The 22,857-nt window shown below is 37.8% G+C and overlaps 1 protein-coding gene across 3 annotated transcripts in view; it reads left to right on the top strand.

The window, feature by feature from the left end:
* The window catches only part of CDK14 (cyclin dependent kinase 14), a 273,801-nt gene that overhangs the window by 119,164 nt on the left and 131,780 nt on the right, over positions 1 to 22,857 (top strand). For all 3 annotated transcript variants that reach the window (XM_063127120.1, XM_063127135.1, XM_063127127.1), the window contains one exon: positions 8,196 to 8,258. In XM_063127120.1, coding sequence (XP_062983190.1) covers positions 8,196 to 8,258 — 63 coding nt within the window. The remainder of the gene's footprint in view (positions 1 to 8,195; positions 8,259 to 22,857) is intronic.

Below are 22,857 nucleotides of genomic sequence, written 5' to 3'. Positions count from 1 at the left end.
AGTCTACTCACTTGATTTAAATATCCTATTTTAGTGGGGTTGAAACTAACAGGCAGCATACCAAGATAGACTTGCCCCTTACTGAATGCTGCTGTAGCTCTGTCAGTGCAAGTGATTTTATGTGATATCTCAGCTATGTATAGTTAAAAGATCTGGCTAGAAGTATCATAATGCAAACAGATGGCTCAATTTTCATTCATTTGTCAATGTCATTGTTTGATGGATGAGAATGCCATTCTCTTATTGTCCATGTAATGACAAAGATTCAGATAAGAGAATGATCTTCTTGTCTTGAACTTGATTCTGTTTTCTGGCTCTTTGTGGGAAGAGGGGATACTCTTCTGCCCATGAAACATGAGAATTTTAGACAGAAATCTATCATCATTATAGTAAAACTTCTTTGGCAGAAACCTTCCTCTCTCTGGCTGTATAACCTTTTCCGTTATAAAACACAGATTATAGAATAGCAGAGACACATTTTAACACTTTGCCTCCCCACAACAGCGTCCCATTGCCCTTGACACAAAGGGTTCAGCATCTGAAGCATTATTCCTATTCATTTTCTATTTGTAGGGATAGCAAAAATCCTAAGAATCATCACCATCTGTTGTCAGTCAAATTTGCCTATTATATGAACTGAGTTGCAGTGAAGTTGAGAGGTCCAGGCAGAGCTGGCTGAGACAGAAGGTGTCTCCCCATACCCAAAATAAAAGGGTGATGTAAGTGTTGATGCTTAGCCCTCTAAACCTTGTCATGGCTGTTTCTAAAGAACGTCTACTGTTTTCTCAGCAGTGTTGCACATATACAAATCGCTAATTTGAGTGTTCTGGTCAGTGCCTAAATGGGAGGCCACTCAGGACTGTGCACTACTTGCATTTCATGATGGAAGAAAGATTGGATACATATATTACTTTGAAATGTAGCACTTCATGTTTCTTTCTTCTGTAATTGGAATGTCAAACCTGCATTGAGTACAACAACCTTCCTCAACCTGGTGCCCTCCAGATGTTTTGGATTACAACTCCAAGCATCTGTGACCATTGACCGTGCTGGCTGGGGCTGATAGGAGTTGATGTTCAAAACATATGGAAGCACTGGGTTGGGAAAGGCTGAGCTACAATGTAGATTTAATTTAAAACTAGCTTCTCCCTACTCTCTATCCTCCATTAACATCCATACAAATGGTGGAGTTTATGGCTGTTTTTATTGTTGTATGAAAGAATGGAAAGGCCAGTGTTAGAATTCAGAAGCGTCAAACTAAGGTTTAGTCCTACACACACTTTCTTGGATATTGAAGTCAAGCACCATTGAATTCAAGGGAACATGAATAAACATGCATAGATTTTGATATATGTTTCAGCAACTATTATATTATTCATAGTCTGGATACATCATTTTATAAAATTTAATACCCTTATCTTATGTTGTAATGCAGACTTTAGAACAGCAACAATAATATATTCGGATTTCCAAATATAAAGAAGTAGTAGATAAATCAGAATAATAAGAAACCCAAACAAACAATGGTTATTATTGGGGGTTGAATGTGGATGTTCTTTAAAATGAATGTGGTATTAACATCTTCATTAGTACAAAGGATCCAAGGAATGCCAAAATATTTCTACATGATATAAACATATATATTTCCATCTAAATAAATAAATAATCCCAATGAGGTCCTCTGACTTGTCCTTCACCAAGAACTGGACAGGGAATGTGTATCCCTATTGGTATATTCCTGTTTGTTCTGCTGGACCTCTCAGTGGCACTCAGTACCATTAACTATGATATCCTTCTGGATTGCATGGCTAAGATGGGCTTGGGAAGCACTGTTCTTTGGTGGTTCTGGTCCTTCCAGTTCATTTTTGGGGACAATTCAAAGTTACCGTCAATTTAAATACTTACCTATACCTACAATTTAAATACGTACCTAGAAATCCCTAAGTATTGTAGGACTAGGATATATGAAGGACCACCCCTTCCCTTATGATCCTGCCTGCCCACTGCATTCAACATTGGAGGCCTTGCTCTGCATTAAACCACTTTCAGAAGCATGGTTGGCTGGGACATAAGACAAAGCCATTTCTGTTGTGATGTCCAGTTTATGGAACTCTTTCTGTAGAAAGGTGCTGTTGGTTCCTCTTCTTTTAAACTTCAAGCTTGCTGTTCAGACATTTAATTTCACTGAGCTTTCAGTGTAGTTTAATTTTTCTTAATCTCCCTGCTGTTAAACTTGTTTTAAACTGCTCTTATTAAACAGTATCATTTTTAAAGAAAGGTAGCGTAGACATTTCAGAATAAATAAAATGCTATGAATCCATATTGTAACTTAAGCAGAATCTTACAAGACACTTGCTAGTAAACCCAAAAGTCTTATCTTTGTATTTACTGAGCGGTAATGTTTAAATCTAAAATAAAAACACATCATACCAGTCCTGAACCAAAATTGATTGCATAGAGAAGAACTAAGATAAACCATGTTTCAGGTTAATTTAAAATACCATAATGGCTTACTTAAAGAATTTTGTTCTATTAATTTTAATTATTGGTTTAGTTTGCTGTTTGTTTCATGAATGGGAATTAACAAATAATTATACAAATGTATATTCTAATTTATTATATTGCTTTTTACTTAAAATTACTTTCCTATGGACTGTGTCCATTTGTGATTGTTGCAAATCTGTTACCTCCGCTATAGCTTTATTATTATTCTTTGCATTGTATAGTCTGCTTAAGAATTTCCTAGTGACAATGGGGAAACTATTCTAGTCACTAGAACCTCCAGAGCATAACTAATGTGTGCAATCTCTTTAGTAAAAAAAGAATGGCTTGCAACAGTCTTGCTGCCTCAGTGAAACAATACAATCTGTCTGCTGCATGATGTCATTGCCAGAAGCCAAATAGTACAGTTTTTGTTTTAATGGAAGAGCTCTTTCACATTGCTGGTTTGACATGATGGGAATGCGGTTAGAAATACTTCCTGTTCATTCACAGACCCCAGGCTGTCCATGCATTTCAGCTTCAGAAATGACAGCTGAAACCAATTAGGTAGAACTATGGGACAGCTAAGTCACATGCAGATTTATCATAGTTGAAGAAGAGAGGAGTGGAGTATATTTCATTGAAAATATAAATGACTAATTAATAGTGAATGATTACTGAGTAAGGAGGAGCATGGGCATAAGCTCATTTTGTGAGACTTCCCCCTGATGTTCAGAGTAATTACACACCCAGAGAGGCATTTATAATATTATATATACATACATACACAGACATGTTTGTCTGTGAGTGCGAATGAGTGAAATGTTAATGATCTGTGGCAGCAGTAGTTAGAAACTGTGAGTTTTTAATTGAAAATGTAAGCCCATATGCTGTGATTTATTCATCTATTTACTATAAAAACCTAGTGGTAACTCATGTATTAATGTCGAACATTAGATAATGGTGTTCTAATCCCTTTCCACCCAGGAACTCTCTGGGACTTGGAACTCCACACAATATGGAGAATATGTGCACACCGTTGAAATCAATACCCCGACATCTCCTCTTCCCGTTAGTAAAACAAAACATCATTGTGTAGCACATTTTCCCACACCTTGTGTCATTTAACTTGCTGCAACTTGCAAAAGTGAGGAACGTTTTGATGCAATGATATCCTGTCATGTTTTTGTTTTACTGGACATTAGCAGGGAGCAGAGAAGAAGGCAAGCAGGATTGCTGGCTTCAATGGCAGCCAAGTGTTGTCTGCATTGGCTAGATTTGAGCCTTTTAGAGCTCCACAGCACTAAAGCTATCTTTTTTTTAAAAAAAAAAAAAGAAGCTTTTTGGGGGGCGCCACATGGTGGGGGCTACACAGGGGTCAGTGCAATCAAGGACTGACCAGCTTTCTGTAGCAGGGTGGCTGTGAAACACCCTCAAGGCACCGCATTCCCATTGACATTTCTGAGTTAAATTTACTTTGGAAATTTTGGCTACTTCAAAGTTATTTCTCTCAGTAACTTAGCATATTATTTGGCACTGGACTCATATGACTTGCGCAGTCAGCTATAAAATTGTTTGCATCACAGTTTCCTTTCCTTTGCTACCATGAAATTATCTCTGTGAAAATTTGATAAACTGTCAAGAGAGCAGGACAATACCTTGTTTTCATTTCACACACACAAAAAAGATCATCCCCTTCATAGTTTAGAAAAAGTATGGATGGGTACTAGAGATTCTTTATAGCAGCGATCCCCTCCTATGGCAAATTCATATAAAAGTTATATACAAGTGGGCTTAGAACTGATTACAATGGAATGGAAGCAGCGGACTGTATTCAGAATTATTCTATTCTCACAACAAAGCTTTGTACTTCTGGCTTTATGCTACAATAGGAATTTCTGCAAAAACAAACCCTTATTATAAATAGCAGGAGCCAATCAACTTGTGTGCTTGAAAGGGAGAAGTACTAGTCTACAGAAGGAAAAGTAATGGTACCAGTATCTTGAGAAACATCCAGGAGTAAACACCATCTTGGATGTGATCCACATGTGGAGGATGTGTTCACTAAAATATGCATGCAGAGCAAGACATTCTACAAGCTACACACATGTTGAGGCTTCTCTTAGGACTGCTCCTGATGTTTACTTTTATCTTATTCATGTGCTTTGAAAAGAAATCATTTTCATGCATAAAATCTTCCAGATTTTCATCACAGACATGTACTTTAATGGTGCAATAATCAGAGAAGTGTTAATGATGATGAAAGGTCCTCTGTGCTGTCAGAGATCCGAATTCCAGCGTTGCACCTGATCACTCCCATGTTATACAAATATTATTTATACCGCTTGTATACTGTTTAATACCTTAAAATCTCAGAGTAATCCTATGGTCACTGGAGAGTGTCCCAAAGACAATAGGATTTCCTGAATCCCGCCTCCCGAACTCATAGAAATTGCTACAACTTTGGAAAGGGGACTACATGATCCAATCCCTCCCTTTGCCCCACATAACAGCTGCAGAAAGAACTGCAGCATCTACTTTTTGAGGTCACATAAATGGCCTTGGAGAATCTTGTAGATGTCAAAAAGAGGGGAGGGGAAAGGGGATGCCCAGATACAACTATTCCTATGGCATCTCCAGTCACACCCCTGCACCTCCTCTAGACAGGCTCAAAGGCCCATCTAGAGGGAAATGTAAAAGTAGGACGGAGTGGGAAATATCACCTCTATTGCTCCTCCTGCCCTGCTTGCAACATCCCAGGGCATAGGATACTTGGACGTCTCTGAGATTGGAGGCTTCTGCCTAGCTGGTGTCAATCGTGTGTGTGTGTGTGTGTGTGTGTGTGTGTGTGTGTGAATATCAAAACTGTCAGAACAATAAAAACAACTATTTTAAACATGACAACAATACAGTCATAAAATGGAGTAGTGCCATAGTTCATTGCAAGTCAGAGAAAGCCTAGGTAAACAAAGATGTCTTCAAGAGGCATTCAAAGTTCTCCACACATTTTACTTCCAGACATTTTGGACACTTTGCTAAATTGACTACAGGAATAAACATAAAGCTTGAGAAAAGGAAAAGGATTCCATGGCACAGTGTAGATATTACTGTAATCTAGGGATGTCAGAGAAATCTGCAACAGATTGAAATGAGTTCAGATTTGTGTGAATGTGATCTGCAGATTCCATAGCAGACTGGCTTTTTTTGTCAAGTGGACTTGAGAACTGGTTTTTGTTTTTTACTTGTGTGAGTGTGAGTGTGTGTGTGTGTGTGTGTAGGGGGGGATTTGTGCAAGCATGCATTAGCAAATGGACAACATTCTTGTATAAAAAATATCGATTCGTCAGTGAGCAGACAGTGGAATGAAAGATGCCTGGCAATTCGCAAACCGCAGGCAGAACAGATCTAACAAAATCTTGGATTGCTGGATCTGAATACATGAACACCATTGCTGCCATAATGTTCCAGATAATGATTTTGCCAGAAGGCATCACATAGATGTAAAAAAAGATTTATCAATAATATTAATCAATAATGAAACCAGTACAAAGGTATTAGAGGGCTTTGTTATAAAAGCAGAAGGAAAACATTGCAAGATTGATGGTGCATTCTTTCTACCAGGAAAACACAAACATAACTGTGATGGGCTGTGTGGTGAAAAATGCTGGGAAATGGTTAACTTGTTTCTATTGAACCAGCAGATGAAAGGAAAACATAATACTGAAGTACCTTTCAGGGTTTATGTACTATTGCACAACTCCCTACACAGAATTTCTATGAAATTCATGTAATGGTGTCACTAGAAGTGTGTGTGTGTGTGTGTGTGTGTATGTAATATATATTTCTACCACAGGCAGGAATGTTCAGGGCTATAGAGAAATATTCAATCTTGCACAGCTATCTTGCACATTTTATTTATTTTATTTATTTATTACACTTTTATACCACCCAATAGCCAAAGCTCTATGGGCAGTTCATAAAATTTTTAATACAATGCATTTAGTAAATATGTTGTGATTAGCTACACCAAAATTTAAATAAGGGAAATTTAATTTTAGACATGCAATCTTTTTTTTTAGAACTTAAGAAGAACCTTGCTAGGATGCAGTGAAGAGTGGCGATTAAAGCTTTATACATTTGTGATTTTATTGTTTTATACTCAATTCTTTGTTATGTTGTGAGCCCATTTATAGTGCAAGGGGTAGTGTCAGTGATAAAGACTGGAGTCTAATGGACTCTGTTGCACCAACACAGCAATTTATTGGACAGGGAATAAGATCTCAGTGCTCAAGGTCCACTAGGTATCTTTGCTCAGCACTGATTCCAATCCTACTGCCAGCTTTGAAGTAGCTAATGGGGCTACTGTGTCATCAGCTACCTCCAGCCTTTGCTACAGCACAACTGAAAATATCCCACTTCCTTCTTTTATAGTACCATGTAACCAGCAGAAGCCTGTACAAGCATCTATGGCTTCCTGGGGTCAGTTTGTCATGAAGGGATTGTTCCCTAACTAACCAGTGCACTCTGGGAGCTGCAGAGCCCAACAAATATTTGTTCTGAATCTGTGCTGCTTTCAGGATGAGAGGGGCAACTATTAGGTCAGAGATGAGGAACTGAATCCTGGATGCCGGGCACAGGATTCTGCTTGTACCCTTAACAGGGCAAGTCACTTTGCGCTTTCTTTCTGCTTGTGAAATACGTTTCTGTGTTTATGCAGTTCAGGAAAGCATCATGTATCATTTTCAAATGGAGTAGTTTCAGTACATGAATGCACACTTTATATTGTTCCTCTTGCATCCCCAAGTCTCACAAAAAAAAATAGATACACCATAAACTTAGCACAAAAGATTATTGGAGTTTTTCCTTAAAAAAATAAAAATAAAAAAACACACTAGGATAATATTATCCTCCAGCTTCCAGGAATAAATATATTCTGAAATGAATTTATATTTCTCAGTTTGAAAACTGTGTGAAAAGTTTTCTTCATTGTCCTTTGTTTTATGAGAAAGAAAAAAATCTTAGACGTTCTTTAACCCCTTTAAATGCCACGTACTTTGGTTCTATAATTCCTGCTGTAGTCCCAGGATCTCTAATAGTTCAACACTGGGCAACTTGGACATTTTGTGTTTAATCAACTTTCCTAATTCTCAAAACTTTCATTTCTCATTTGGTCACAATCAGTGAATGTTGTAAGGGTTTCTCTTATGTTTACCTGTTGTAGCTATATGATGGTAAAGATTCTTGGTTTGTGCATAAAACTACTTCAAATTCGATTTGTGCATTATGCCGGTATAAACCATTAGATGGGAATGAAATGCATTTTAGTGTTTTATAAACAATCTTATGGGGCATATAGGTATAATAGAGCCTGAAGGTGGTGATGTCAACATATAATAATTTAGAAAATGCATTGAACAGTATCCAATAAGATGTGAGTGCTAATGTAAATTACATTGTGCTAGCATAAGGCACCTCTAGCACAATACAATCCCATTGTGGGAGGGAAAGCTATTGGCATTGCGCTAGAGGTTTCGTACCCTAGTGTAATGGAATTCACAATAGTGCTTGTATCTTATTGGATATTTTCTTCATTTTCCATTTGCTGTATCTGGAGGAAATAGTGACTTTCAAGAAGAAGGATATTTATTTATTTGTTACAGTCATGTAGAGATAGTAGTAATATATATTTCCCACCTATTTTTTCTCTTTTCAAGCACACTGATTTATGTCAGTACATGGACAAACATCCTGGAGGACTTCATCCAGAAAATGTGAAGGTAGGATATCATCCGTCAAATCAAAATTATGACATTCAGCTTGTTTTTGAGAGAGAGCTTTATATAGTGTTAACACAAGTAGATTACTCCTTCACTGAAGAAAGTAGTCAAAATACTATGTAAACTGGCCTGACTAGAAATCTTTTTTGGTACAGAAAAATAATTATATTTGTAATTACATTGGTTGATTTTTTTAAAGCTGGAACTTAACAAACGTAGCAAAATGTAACTATTCATTATTTGAATAAGAGCCAGAAATGTGATCTGGATACCTACTGGGAAATCAGCCAAATTATTTTAGCATAAAGAGGAATCCAATCAGTTATGCAGCCTGTGTCTTGGAGACCACCCAGATAATATTTGTATATGTCTTGTGCTTAATGCTCTTCAGTAAAGAAGGTATCAGAAGAAATGCTATATATCACACAACCTATGCCGCCAATGTTTATATGAGATTGTGATTTAACTTTATCCATGTTAAGAACTTATGTTGTAATTTTCTAAGCTGCTGTGTAATAGTTTCATGACATTATAAGGGCATATCAATATTTCATGAGACTTGGAATACATATATTATTTCTTTTAAAAATGTGTATTTTGTATTGCTCCCAGATTAATTTCTGTTTCTACTGTGTTACAATAGGTATTTCTATAAGTAATCATGTGAGTGCAAGCGTGTGGAAACATTAATATTAGAATATCACTATTCTGGGAACAATGCACTAAGCATTATACTGCAATGATCGGGGGTTCTGTTCCAGTTTGTATCCCCGAAAATGTATATATTGTTAATCTGTTACTTTTTTAAAAAGTGTTTTTTAACTTTTGTGGAATTACTATGAGAAGACATGATAGATTGTGAAAATGGGACTATGCTCTCTGCTATTACATTCTTGTTGCTCCCTCTCTGTAGTAGTAGTAGTAGTAGTAGTAGTAGTAGTAATAAATTTATTTCTTACCCGCCTCTACCTTTGGATCGAGGTGGGGAACAACATTAGTACAACAAATCAATACATCTTAAAAATTCTTGGTTTCACATTCTTTTGGGTAGGCCTTCCGGAAAAGGCTAGTCTTTAAAGCTGTCTTAAAGCCATTCCACAGTCTGGGGGGTGACAGAAGAAAAGGTCCTCTGGGTAACAGTTGTCAGCCTAGTTTTGGCTGACTGAAGTAAGTTCTCCCCAGAGGACCAGAATGTGTGGGGTGGACTGTATGGGAGAAGGCGATCCCAAAGATAACCTGGACCCAAACCATGTAGGGCTTTAAAGGTAATAACCAACACTTTGTACTTTGCCCAGAAACTAATTGGCAGCCAGTGGAGTGATTTTAATGTTGGGGTAATATGCTCACCCCTAGATGTACTGGTGACCAAACTGGCTGCCATATTTTGAACTAATGCTGAGCTCCATTGTCCTCCACACATTGTAGGGATAATTTCTGGAGTGGGAAGTCTGTTCTACTCATGTAGGTTCACTGTCACTGTCAATTCAGAACCGTGATCTTGGAGAGTTCTGCATTGCATGGGAAGCTTACATAATTTTCAGAAGCAAATTGCCCTGGTTTTGGGGGATAGGTCTCTTTAACAAACACAACCCCAAGCCTATCTTAAGTGTATAGAACCAGTTGATCTCTAAGGGCATGTCTACACCTGGGGGGGGAGGGGGGAGGATCACGGACTTACCTGCTTTCGCGATCCTCCCCCAGTTTCTAGATGGCTGCATGACTTCCCGGAAGTAAGGAGGGACATCGTGGTTGCCATTTTTTTAAAAAAAAAATTACAGAAGAGGAGCCATAGGCGCAGGTAGCAAAAAAGGTTAAAAAACCTGGGTAACCAGTTATCCTGTAAAATGGAGGACATCCCTGCCTGCCACCGGGACGCCCTGTTCTTCATTTGGACTCCGGGAAAAAAACCTGGTGTAGACATGCCCTAAGTGAGGCCAGCCAGATAACAAATGTGCAAGCTCTTAATTTTTTTTTTCCTGCAGTTTGTTAAATAAAAAAATAGCTACAAAAATTATTGTTGTGTTTTAAACGTATTCTAATAGTGCAACATTGATTGTAGTTTGACAACCTTGAAAATTTAGGTGAAATAGCATTGCTGTCACTATTTGAAGAGATAAAGTGTGGAAAAGGAACTATAGAGCTGATATCGAGTTTGTTGGTAGCAGCACGGTTGATGGTAGCTAGGAACTGGAAGATCCAAGGGGAATATTCTATTGAAGAATGGTATAAAGAAGTATGGGATATAGCCATCAATGATAAATTGACATGTAACATTAAGTGGAGAAAAGGCATAACTAAAATAAATGAGTTCGAAGGAATTTGGAAACAGTTCCTAGTGTTTGTGTTTACTAAGGGAAGTGGGAAACCACCAGCAGAAGAAACGATTAGATTTTGGACTCAAGAATGATCCCGAGGTGGGGGGGTGCACTTTTATGTTAAGAGCGAAGATGTTATAGTTTGATAAGGTATATGTAATAGCTTTTGATATTGTACTCAACATTTATTCAAGATGTATGTAACAGATGTTTGATGTTATTTTTTTTCTTATTGTGTTGTTTTAGTTATATTTGGTAATGTTTATCTATGTTTATATAGTGTTGAAAATGAATAAAAATAAATAAATAAAAAAAAAGAAAATTTAGGTGAACAATCCTATTTCTTTTTGTAAAAGTAAATAGTGTGTTTTCATTTGGACCAGGATTGAATGCATGGGGGACACACACCTTCCTTTATTAGTAGTCAGGTTTCTTGGGGACACCTCTGTTCTAATTAGCAATCCATTTTTATTTCTCATTTTCCATCTGAAAGTAATAGATTCCCCTAGGGCTTACTTGCAGAAAAATAATTGCAGGTGAAATTTCCTTCTGACATATTTTCATCACAATTCTGTGAAGGCGATGTATTGTAATAACCAAAATAATTCTGAATTTTAATAACTTGCTTATTTTTTGCATACCAATCAAATAATATTTAAAACAGGCATTTAAAAAAGATATTACAGCTTTTACTTGTATAATACAGAATTACTATGCTAATTTTCTTGACAGTTAATTTTGTGAGCATGTTTCAAGCACTATCAAAACCATACATAAACTGCTGTTTTATACCATACTTAAAGTATTGCAATTCTTCAAATTTGGACGAAGTTGGTGTGCATGTGGGCCAGTTCAGACGTAATGGGAAAGCATGTCTTCCTACTATGTGAATGGGTTGTGCTGAACCTTCCCTCTCTTTGTGCACTAGAGGTTAAGAATGAAAACATCCTCATCATATTCCCTTGGGGTATGAAGATGGGGAACTCTGCCTTAACTGTAGTTATTGAGAACAAACTAGGATCCGAAACCATGATTTAATCCTGCCTTTTTCTCACTAGCTGGTGTTTAAACAAGCTATGGTCTAAACAAACCACAAGTTAGGATGTCATAGGAACTGTGGAAAAGTTTCCAGTCTTCTCATGCACAAAAGTGCAAGAGAATGAAAAAGAAACCATGGTTCCTGGTTATGCCTAAACCAGGGTAGTATGTGTATAAGTAGACAACATTTTACTAGTGTCTTATACTATTAGACACTAGTATTTTTATTAGTGTTTTCATTCTCACAGCATTTTCTTTCAAAATCAGAATCACAGTTATATCATAAACAAAGCTTGAAACATCTTTGTAGAAGTGCTCTAAAATGTGCAGGAGGGCTGGATATATAAACATGAATCTTAGCTAAAGAGTTCAGCCTTTAAGCATCCAAAAGGTTTTTTTTTTAACTGAACGTTTGGCTTTTTCCTGTGGCTATCCAACCTGTCATCATGAGTGGCAAATAAAACAAGAGAAATGGATTGAAGATGCTGGACAGCAGATACTTAATTTCTTGTTCTACCATTTTGTATCTCAGGTGGAGGTGTACATTACTAAGGCTGCATACTTTTGCTGCCATTCTAATATTTTCAATCTCATTTTGGTTGAGATTTGTTTTAAGGTAATGATATTTAAAAAATGTAAAGCTTGCAGCTAAGAATTGGCTAGTTAGTTCAAATCAATATGTGAAATATAACCTCTCCTTTTCTTTTTGGCCCTCATTATTGCATAGGCTACCAGAATAAATAGGTAAGCTAAAATAAAAATAGAATAAAATACTAGCAAAAGGGATAATAGGAATGGTGAAATTAAGCATCCTGAAAGCTCTGCAGAACTAGATGGTTGCAATGACCTTTCTAAAAGTCTGAAGGAAATTCTAGCAGCTTTCCCTAAGGAGAGAGTCCCACAGAATGTACAACAGCTTGCTCCTGGTGTCCATCAATCTGACCTCTGATGGTATAAGAATATGGAACAGAGGATTCGTTTGACTTGAAAAAACGGGAAAGCTGATATACGACAACAGTCTGATCCTAGCATGTCCTACTAGACAAGACCTTCCACCAACCAGTCCTTACATTCTCAGCCTCTACAATCCTGACCATTGTGTGCCACAGTTCTGATCACTGTGTGCTACTTGTCTTGCCTGCTTGAATTATCTGGTGGCATTCCACCAAATAATTCAAGCAGGCAAGATGAGTTGGTTGGTACAGGGTTAGTTGTTGGTATGGATGTGGACTGGGCTAATATGCATTAGTTTCTTCCAAACTAAAAGGAAATAAAATAGTGGGAAGATTTTTTTTAAAAGCTATTAGCATAGATATGGTGCTTACTATCAAAATTCTTTTGTTCCACATATTTCTCTGTCATGAACATTATCCCTTAACTAATGGTTACATTGCCTATCTGTTCTTGAGAAATGGATAATTTCAGAAGTTAATGATCAATTTGGAAATTAACAACCAGAGTAAAAGCCTTAGGGCATTTGCTATCTTATAAATATTTATATTTTAAAGGCATAAGTAATTATATTTGAAATTACCCGAAAGCAATGAGGTGTTAGAAAGTGCTCAGAACATGGGAGTAATTCGTTAACATTTATTATGCATCTTTTCTCATTTAAGTAAAAAGAAGCCTTTTAATATTTGAAATATGTCTGTAAAAACACATAAGAAGCATAATCTTTCCAAGCAGCAGTATTTCAATAAATCTTGCTTTTCAAATTAATGACTTAATGGAGGGTTTAGTAGTATACCTACTTGTCTTATTGTAAGCAACAAAAAATAAAGCGGAGAACATCTTCCTGAAACACCTAATGTGTATTCAAGCATAACCATTTTTAAGTTAACTGACACATAGAATCAATATATATATTGCTGTTCATAGTGCAATAGAATAATGAAACATTCTACTAATTTTCCAGTGTATGTGCAAAAACAACGTTAATATGTTAGATTGTCTAGTCATAGTACATGGGTATAAACAGATTTTATTCTGTACCTTAGTATGTGTATGGCTCAGTGCTATAACTTTCTGTTTTCATGGACTGACTTATAAAATGTGATCATTTTGTATGTATGTGGATGCAAGAGTTACACTAGGATAAGTAATCCATATAAGTTTTTCGGAGCTACATCAATCTTGGGTCCTTTCCAGGAATGTTAGACATGTTATGTTTCCTTGTGAGAATGTTCATAGGATCACTTTATTTATTTATTTATTTATTACACTTATATACTGCCCCCATAGCAGAGCTCTCTGTGCGGTTTACAGAAATTCTAAAATTGAGATAAAAACAAGTATACAAAATTTAAAATTTTAAAACACAGAACATACACACATAAAGCATCAAAAACCGTTAAAAACTAAACATGTGGGTGATTAAGATGTGCTGCCATATGCCTGGGCAAAGAGGAAAGTCTTAACCTGGCGCTGGAAAGATAGCAGTTTGGTTTTACATATCTGTCCATATACACAGATCTCTTTGTTGGAAGACCTGAGAAGAACCTTTCTGAAATGTCTACTTATTGTCTCAGAAGTTAATGTTAGTGGTGTAGGGCTGGATTTTCCCATTAATTACAGTGGATATGCTAAACAGGATTATTTACCATTTAATGTAGTTGATAAGTTACAGTTTTCCATTACTCTTCAGAGGACAAGCAGGTGCACAGACGGGTAGGATAATGTTATGCTAAATTAAGGTTGTCTCTTTCAGATGGCATTGAGAATCGATTTTTAAATTGGCCTTTCTGGTGATTAAACATTGAATATGTCATCAGGATTTTACCCTGCTTATTTTATCTCCTCTAGTGAGATATTAATGAATTAAAGTATGCATAAACATGAACATTAAATAGAAATACTCTTATTTATTAAGCATTGCTTGCTTCATGAACCATCCCTTTGGTATTCTGAACCTAGTGAAATGTGTACACAGTATTCTTCCTAACAGGGCTTGCATCTGTCAAGATGTCATTTTTAAAAATATATGGGACTTTTAAAAGAATGAAAATGAAAAACCATGCATACTGTGTTTTTAGAAATCTCTGTCAGTTTTGAAAGAGTCATTGATTATGAGGAAATGTAGAAGGAGCCTTTTAACTTGATTATGTGGGAAAGTTCCTTACTTATATGAGCTACTATGATTAACACAATGCTAACAGATTAGGACAGTGTATTAACCCACTCAGCTAATTAAGCATGCTCTGTTATCATTAGTAATAATTTCAGTGCTGTGAAAGGAACAGAAAAGATTAAAAAGAACATCAAAGATAAACTCACTAGTTAATGCTTTAGGATCCATTTTTACTATTAAGATGCTATAGATGTATAAATTTGTTCTTTTGGAAACTGAAAGAGCTTTGTCTTGTGGTCTGATTGTTGATGTTTATGTATGAAAGTGTCTCTAAAGGTATTAGGGTTATGGAAGCCTTTTTTGTGGAAGCAGTATTTAAACTTATAGGAATATAGTTTTTATAAGAGTTCAGAATCCTTCCAAATCCCTAGGGGCTTTGTGTGTTAGAGCTGCTGCTTCTGCCCAGTGTGGGAGCCTGTGGTTACTAGAAATGGGGTTCCCTCTGGGTGAGAGCCAGGGGGAAGAAGTGTTTGCAGCAGTCCAGGTTGGAGATGAAATGAGTACCCTAGGTATGAATGGCTAGGAAATACATGCTTTAGTAGTTCGTTATGTGGCTTGGTCACCCTAGAAGTGACCAGTGGCTAGTTATAACCACAAGCTATAAATTGTGATTGTGCTAGGTTGGCTGTGTGATTGGTTAGATGAATAGAGTGTATGAGTTTTTGAATGGCTGAGGGTATGTTTGAATTGTGAATGGGCGTTGGGAGTATGTGGGTAGTTCTGTTGCAGTAAGGATGTGCTTGGGAAACTCTGATGCAGGCACCCATGGAAGTGATACCTCCATTCCAGTGACTTGGGGCAGCAGGAGATATGGCAGGAGGAGGGGTTGGAACATCAGAGTAGAATGGACTACAGATGTTCATATACACTGTTCATCTTTTCTCTCACTGGGAAACAACACCTTGGAATAGGCCTTGAGGGGCTGCACATGGTGTTGGACCATAGAGACAGATTGGGGATGCTGCTGGTGTACTCCCCACCTTGTTACCCCACAACCTCCCTGACTGAGCTGGCTGAGGTGGTTTCAAGTGTGGTGTTGGAGGAAACCAGAACAGTGGTTCTGGGAGACTTTAGCTTCCATACTGAGGCTGGCTTTGGGTAGTCTCAGTTTGTCATTGGTCCAATAAGTGAAGCAGGGTATACCCTAGATTTTATTTTTGCTCCAAGCTCTGAGATGAGTAATCTGAAAATGGTGTGTGTGTGTGTGTGTGTGTGTGATGGTCAGACCATTTCCAGGTGAGATTTGGACTCAAAATGTCACTTCCGTCCTGTAGAGGTGGGGGACCCATTTGCATGGTCCAGCCCAGGAGACTGATGGAATCCAATGGATTTCTGAACGCTCTTGGGGATTTTCTACTAGAGAGAGCTAGTGATCAACTGAGGCCCTTGTCTTACTGAGGAACAGTGAGATGTGCAGGTACAATCAACTTGATTGTAGCTGAGTGCCCTCTCCAATGCTGAAGAGCCCACTCCACTCCTTGGTATGCTGGGGAGCTGCAGTCACTGGAGCAGGTCAGAACACAAATGGTGTAAGACATGAAGTGAAGATGAACAAGCATGCTCTAGAGCATATAATTGTGCCCATTGCATGGCAATGCAGGCAGCAAAAGCGCCTTATTTTGCTGCCTCCATTGTACTCTCATGTAGCTGTCCAGCGGAGGTTTTTCAGGTGGTCCAGTAACTGTTAATATTCTCCCCAGTGAATGGGGCCCTGATCCCCTCAAGGACCAACTGTGACCTATTTGCATTACACTTTGAGGACTAAATTACTGGTCTCCTCAGCAAACTTGATGCTGTTGTTAGTGAAGTTTCAGTTGAAGCATCTGACAACACCATCTGCCCGATTTTGTGGGATTAGTTTCAGTTGCTGTGACCTGATTGATGGACGTGGACAAGGTGTTTACAACAATATGACCAACCATGTGCCCTTTCAATCCTTGCCCCTCCTGGCTAATAAAATCTAGCTGAGGGCATATGACCAGATGGGTCAAGGGAGTGATAAATTCTTCTCTGTGGGAAAGCATGGTTCATGCTGCAACCACTCATGAAAAAGCCCACTCTGGACTCAACAGCATTAAACAACTACTGCCCAGTCACAAATACCTGATCGAATCAGACACGGTCACACTGATAGATGACCTTTATTGAGATAGGGACGGGGAGTGCAACCATGTTAATTCTGCTCAGTCTCTCATTGATAGTTCATACCATTGACCAAGATATCCTCCTGGATCAACTCCATGTTTTACCTGCAGGGCCAATTTCAGAGACTAACATCCTCAGTCCCTTGACAATTGAGCTATGGGGTTCTGCAGGGTATCATCGTGTCCCCAATGTTGTTCAACATCCATATGAAGCTTATGGGAGAAGCCATTAGGGAATTTGGAGACAAGAAGCAACAGTATGCTCATGAGACATCATTCTGCCTCCCTGTGACATCTGAATCCGGTGAGGCTATCCAAGTTTTGGATCAGTGCCTAGACTCAGTAATGGGTTAGATGAGGGCCAATAATCTGTAGCTGAAACCTGGAAAGACAGAAGGTCTGTGTGTGAGTGGTTCCTGAGTCCAGGAGATAGGCTCATTGCCTGTTCTGGATGGGGTTGCACTCCCTTCGTAAAATCAGGTTTGTACCTGGGAGTACACCTAGATTTATTTATTTATTTATTTATTTATTTATTACACTTTTATACCGCCCAATAGCCGAAGCTCTCTGGGCGGTTCACAAAAATTAAAACCATAATAAAACAACCAACAGGTTAAAAACACAAATACAAAATACAGTATAAAAAGCATGTAAGATCCATAATTGTCACTGGAGATCCATGTGGCTGAAGCGGCTCAGAGTCCCTTTTGTTAGCTTCAGCTGCTTTGTCACTACGGCCTTTCCTGGACAGAGATAGTTTGGTCACAGTGGTAGAGGTGCTAGTAACCTTCAGATTGGATTACTGCAATGCACTCTATGTGGGACTGGCCTTAAGGATGCTCTGGAAATTGGAGCTAGTGCAGAATGCTGCAGCTCAGCTATTGTTGTCCAGAGCTGCACCTTTTTGCTGAGGGAATTGCACTGGCTGCCAATTCATTTCTGGGCCAGGTTTAAGGGTTTGGTACTTGTGTATAAGTGCTAAAAAGCTTGGGACCAGGATACCTTAGAGAGCGCTTTCTCCCTTATCAACCTGCTTGCTCTTCATGGTTTTGTATGGACCTCTGGTCTGATTGGAGTCTGTGATGAAATGGTATTTTATTTTGTTGTATATATGTATATGTTTGAATGTTTGATTGTGGGCTTGATTTCCTATAACAAATCCTTCCTCTTACAGGAAATGGCAAGTTGGGAGATGGGGGAGTTAGAATATTTAGCTGCTCGAATTGTGTCTTCTGATTGGTTGTTTCATTTTCAGTTGAGACAGCGAGAGAATAACACATTGTTTTTTCCTTTGGGAATTAACTAAGGACTGACTGTCAGAGGGGTAGGATTAGGGAATTGGGTCTTTAGACTTGGGGGGGTGGAGTTAGATTTCTCTGAGAGGTGATGGGAGATATATTTAATAAAACATTAATTAGTAAAATATTAGGACATTAGAATTAATAAAACAATAGAACATTAATTTCAGCACCATGAAACTTAAGTTGTATTAAAACATCCTTATTCTTGTAAATAAAGTTTTCAATGTTGTTTTGTTACATTAAACCACACCTTTCTTTATCTGATTTGTTGAAAATAAAAGGGTAAAAAAAAACCACAAAGGAAGAAAGACAAAGGTTGGTGATATACACACTCATACACAAAGAAGTTTGAAGTTCCCTCTTAAAAGGAAGAGGGTGGTGGCAGCATAATAGAGGGTAAAGGTAGTCTGACAAAGGGTGGTGATGCCACAGAGTCCACCCAGAGAAGAGCCTTCAGTGTGTTGGCCCTGTTTCTATGGAACTCCCTTCCTCTGGAGGTCCGGCAGGCGCCAGCACTTTTGTTTCCAATGCCTCCTGAAAATATCTTTATTTCAGGAAGCCTTCCTTGACTGACCAGCCATGTTTTTTTTAATCAGTATTCTGTTTTTTAAAAAATATTCTTTTATCTGTTTATCTTTTTATTGTTCATAGCTCTGTAATCTGTCTAGATGTGGAGTGGTATATAAGGGTTGTAAATAATAAATCTCCTGTGGCAGAAGTAAAATAATATGCTGCTAAAACCTAGGTTCCCATATCACTTTTCCCATTTTCTGTCCCCTTTAATTCTGAACTAATTATAAGTGCAATGAGTGGGATTTAAAGGCTGCTGTAAACTCGTCTAAACCATTCATTTCATTCATTTATTTCATTTCCATACAATCCAATATCCAAACCTCTCAGGGTGGTTCACAAAAATTAAAACCTAAAATGCAACATAATAAAAACATAATATAAAATCTTTAAGCTTTGAAAAAAATTAAAACTAAAAATGGCTAAAGACAGGTAACAATACACTACTAGGTCCTGAGACAACAGCTGACATAAGCACGAGATATTTCAATCCGTCTGCAATATGTAATCTGAGGGGATAGTGGAAAGAATCTAGTTCTTGCTGAGAGAGCTAATGTGTCTTTATTGAAGAAATTGTTGGTTTTAATGTGTTTGCCCTTACATTTTAATCATTGTTAACACATTGATATCACACTCCATAAACCTCTAAATTGGTTTGACCTTCATATGGCACCATCCCCCCAAGACTCATTATTGGACAGCAGTACCTCAGTTAAAGTGCAGTTGTCAAGGCAAAACAGCCAAAGCATGCTTTTTGTGTCGCTATCAAATGCAGTTTTTTAAACACTTAATTTGGATGGTTTTAAAGAAGGACTTGTCCTTGAAGGAATACTGAATAGCTTGATTCTAAGATTATATTTTCAAAAGCTACAACATGAACATTATCTGAATATGGTTCTATTTCCCCTGTTGTAGGACTTGACACAATTGAGGTAATGCTTTCTGCAGCTTCCCGAATGCTTCATATAGATGGAATGGTGCTAATACCCTAAACCATCAGACTATCTTTGTTTGTTGTTCTTTTAAAGATTTTAAATAAGTTATCAAGGCAAATTCTTGTATCATTCTTTTACCTTGAGCTGCCCACCTATCCTGCTTCAGATAGTGATTATTATTGTAGGTCACTTTTTGAGGGACTGAAGCTGTTTCTACAAATGCTACTCCCCCCCCCAAAAAAAACCCATTTAGGGCTTGAAATTTCATTCTAACATGCTCTAGCTATGTTTCCTCTGCCTTCTCAGAGATGTATCAAATGTAGTTAACTCCCTATATGGAAATAGTTAGTGAAGAGAAGAAATAACACATAAACTGTGCACAGACAGACATGTAGGGCGCCATACATATTTTACTGCATGTGCATGTAGCATACATTGCTGTGAAGATGTATACAGTCATGGCTTCCACAGATCAGGTACCTATCATCACATGTGCAGTAATGATTTGAATGCTTTTTGCTACATTAAAGTACTGCCCATGTTGGAAGCTATGGCCAATTATATTTGAAGTGGCCCTTGAGTTTACACAGTAGTAAAGCAAGCATGCATTTGTAAGTGTAGCTTTGAAATTGGAAAAAACAGTACCAAAAGGCTAAGATTAACATCTTCAGGTAATGAAGGCCAAGGGCTGATCATTAATGAAGAAGAGTGGGCTTCCCCCAGGAGGCTTCCCCCAGTTTTCCCTATTGCGTGAGCAGAGAAAGCAGCCAGTATCTTGCAGGTTCTTTAAATCTACTGGATGCTAACACTGCCTCTTCCTTTTTGACAGAATGGCTGGGAGATGGAACGGGAGGAAACTGAAATATATGTCTATGTGTTTAATCAAATCTTGCTGCATCTACAAGACCTGCTCCAGGGTCATGCACACAGTATTTGCCTCACTAGGAAATATTTCTAGGGAATGATTTAAAATCCTTGGTAGAAATGTAGCCTTCTTTGTGAATTAAGGAATTGGTCATGTATGTTTCCTTCTCTAGAATGCCTTCCATCTTCCTTTTCCTATCTCTGCTCTGTGGGACGCCCTGGCTATTATCACCAGAGTTTTTCAGCAAAACTCAGCTAGATTATTTTGAGCATAGGGGCATAGTGACCTTCCCTTTGCCATCATCCTTATCAAACAATTGTACCTTCTATGATGACAATTTGGAGATCATATTATATAGGTGTGTCAGCTATGCTTCACTTGAGTTCACCTCAGCTTACCTGAGTTTTGTCAGCGATGACAGCACAGAGCAAGGAACAAACCAGGCCGCTTCACATTCAGCTCTCCCCATCCCACCCACAGCGCCACTCCCCCAGTGAAACTGGATGAAGCGTTGAATGAAATTCAAATTTGGCAACAACATAAACTTCACTGCATTGTAGTTAATATTAACACGGGGGACACAGAACCCATGTTAGGGTTGGCTTCATCAAGTGGCCAACTCTGTACGGTACTGTGTTGTTTGAAGTTATGCCAATGTCAACTCTGTTTTCTGTATAGCACATAATATAATATTGTACAATATTTGTGCTATATAAATGTTCGGTCATAGTATTCCAGCAAACTGGATATTCTTTTGGCTCGCAGAAGTCTCCTAGCACTACCAATCTTTGTGTGACTATTCTTTTTCTTCTTGGTGGATTTCCCATGGTAAGAAAAAAAGATGAAGGACTCAGTGGGAAAAACATGAAAGGGTTAAGAATGAAAGACAATATCTGCACCCCCTGTAAAATTCTATGAATGAGCATGGCGATGACACAGTAAAAGCTTAATCTGGAAGTATCCTAGGTATCATACAACTCTCAGTATGCATCCTTTTAAAAAGTTGGGACCAGTCTGTGCGGCATTAAAGAGCGCTATGCATATGACCCACTTGTTCTCAACCCAAGTGAGCCCCACTCATATCTTGGATTCAGGAATTGCCGGGGTGTACCATTAAATCTGCTTCAGGGATGCTGCTGTGTAGAAGTAGTGGTTTCAACAGTCCCTGGTCAGGTACTGTAAGGACTGTGTGCCCTATTCCCTGGCTGGGAGGTTTTGTTAGTAAAGTATTTTTTATAACATATAATCTAAATTTAAAGATTTATAATATCTAATTTTGTGCCATCTTTTCAAAATAGCTGCAACAAAATTGCTGTCTCATGGTGGGGGTTTAGATTATTTCCCTTTAATTCACTTGTTTTACTCATGGCGCTTGTATATCCTTAGTATCTTGTTAGCCTTGGTAGATGCTGCTTTTTTAATATTGTGTGTGCACACAGAGGAGAAAGGAAATTTAATTAAATCTCTTCAGCTTCAGTAACATGACATTTCTGTACTTTCATGTCACCCTTTATTCTCTTCCATAATCAGATTTCACAATTTCATACAGGTGCTGGGTGCGTAGCTAATTAGGAAGTATTTCATGTCAGTATATTGATTCTGAGAATTTTTAATGATCTGATACTCCCACACAAACAAGAGGGCATTACTGTTTGCAAATAGATCAACTGCTGGGTAAACTAGAATTTCTCATGTTGCTGATATCTGTTATACTACATAAATTAAAATTTCTCTTGCCTTGTAATACTAATGTTAAAACTATTTTCCAGGAGATTTACTACTGCCTTAAGAACTGGCTTTCTGAACTAACCCTTGTGAAATCAGCACTGAGCAATAATAGCATTTTTACCAGCATGCAGGACTAATATTTGCAGTTTTCTGACAAGTGTTTTCGTATGAGACCTGAAGTTCTAATAAAATATAAAGTGCACATTGAGTTTCTGGATATGTTCTCTACTTAGAACATATCTAATCCAATAGTCTGCTTCGCTTGAAAAGTATTGTGCATCAGTAAAGAAAGCCTGCTTTGGTAACATTTTGCAGTGTTTTTTTTTTTTTTAAAAAAAACTCTTGTGTAAAGTATTTGAGAATAAACAGCCTTTGGGTGTTTATATATTGTTTATTTCCCTTTTCACTTCCTTCTTAGTTTTTTCTTTGTCTCTGCAGTATTCATGTACTTCCCTCCCCTCTCATATGCTGTTGTTTCCTATAATTAGTGAAGATACACATCTGTCTTCAGGCTACCATCTAATCTCTAAGGCCATATGGGTAAACAGAATATAATTGTGGCATCATCAGGATTGA

Source organism: Elgaria multicarinata, chromosome 1, assembly GCF_023053635.1.
Source record: "Elgaria multicarinata webbii isolate HBS135686 ecotype San Diego chromosome 1, rElgMul1.1.pri, whole genome shotgun sequence".
Classification (NCBI taxonomy): domain Eukaryota; kingdom Metazoa; phylum Chordata; class Lepidosauria; order Squamata; family Anguidae; genus Elgaria; species Elgaria multicarinata.
The sequence above is the reverse complement of the archived record's forward strand: the minus strand, read 5'-3'. Positions and strand labels throughout refer to the sequence as shown.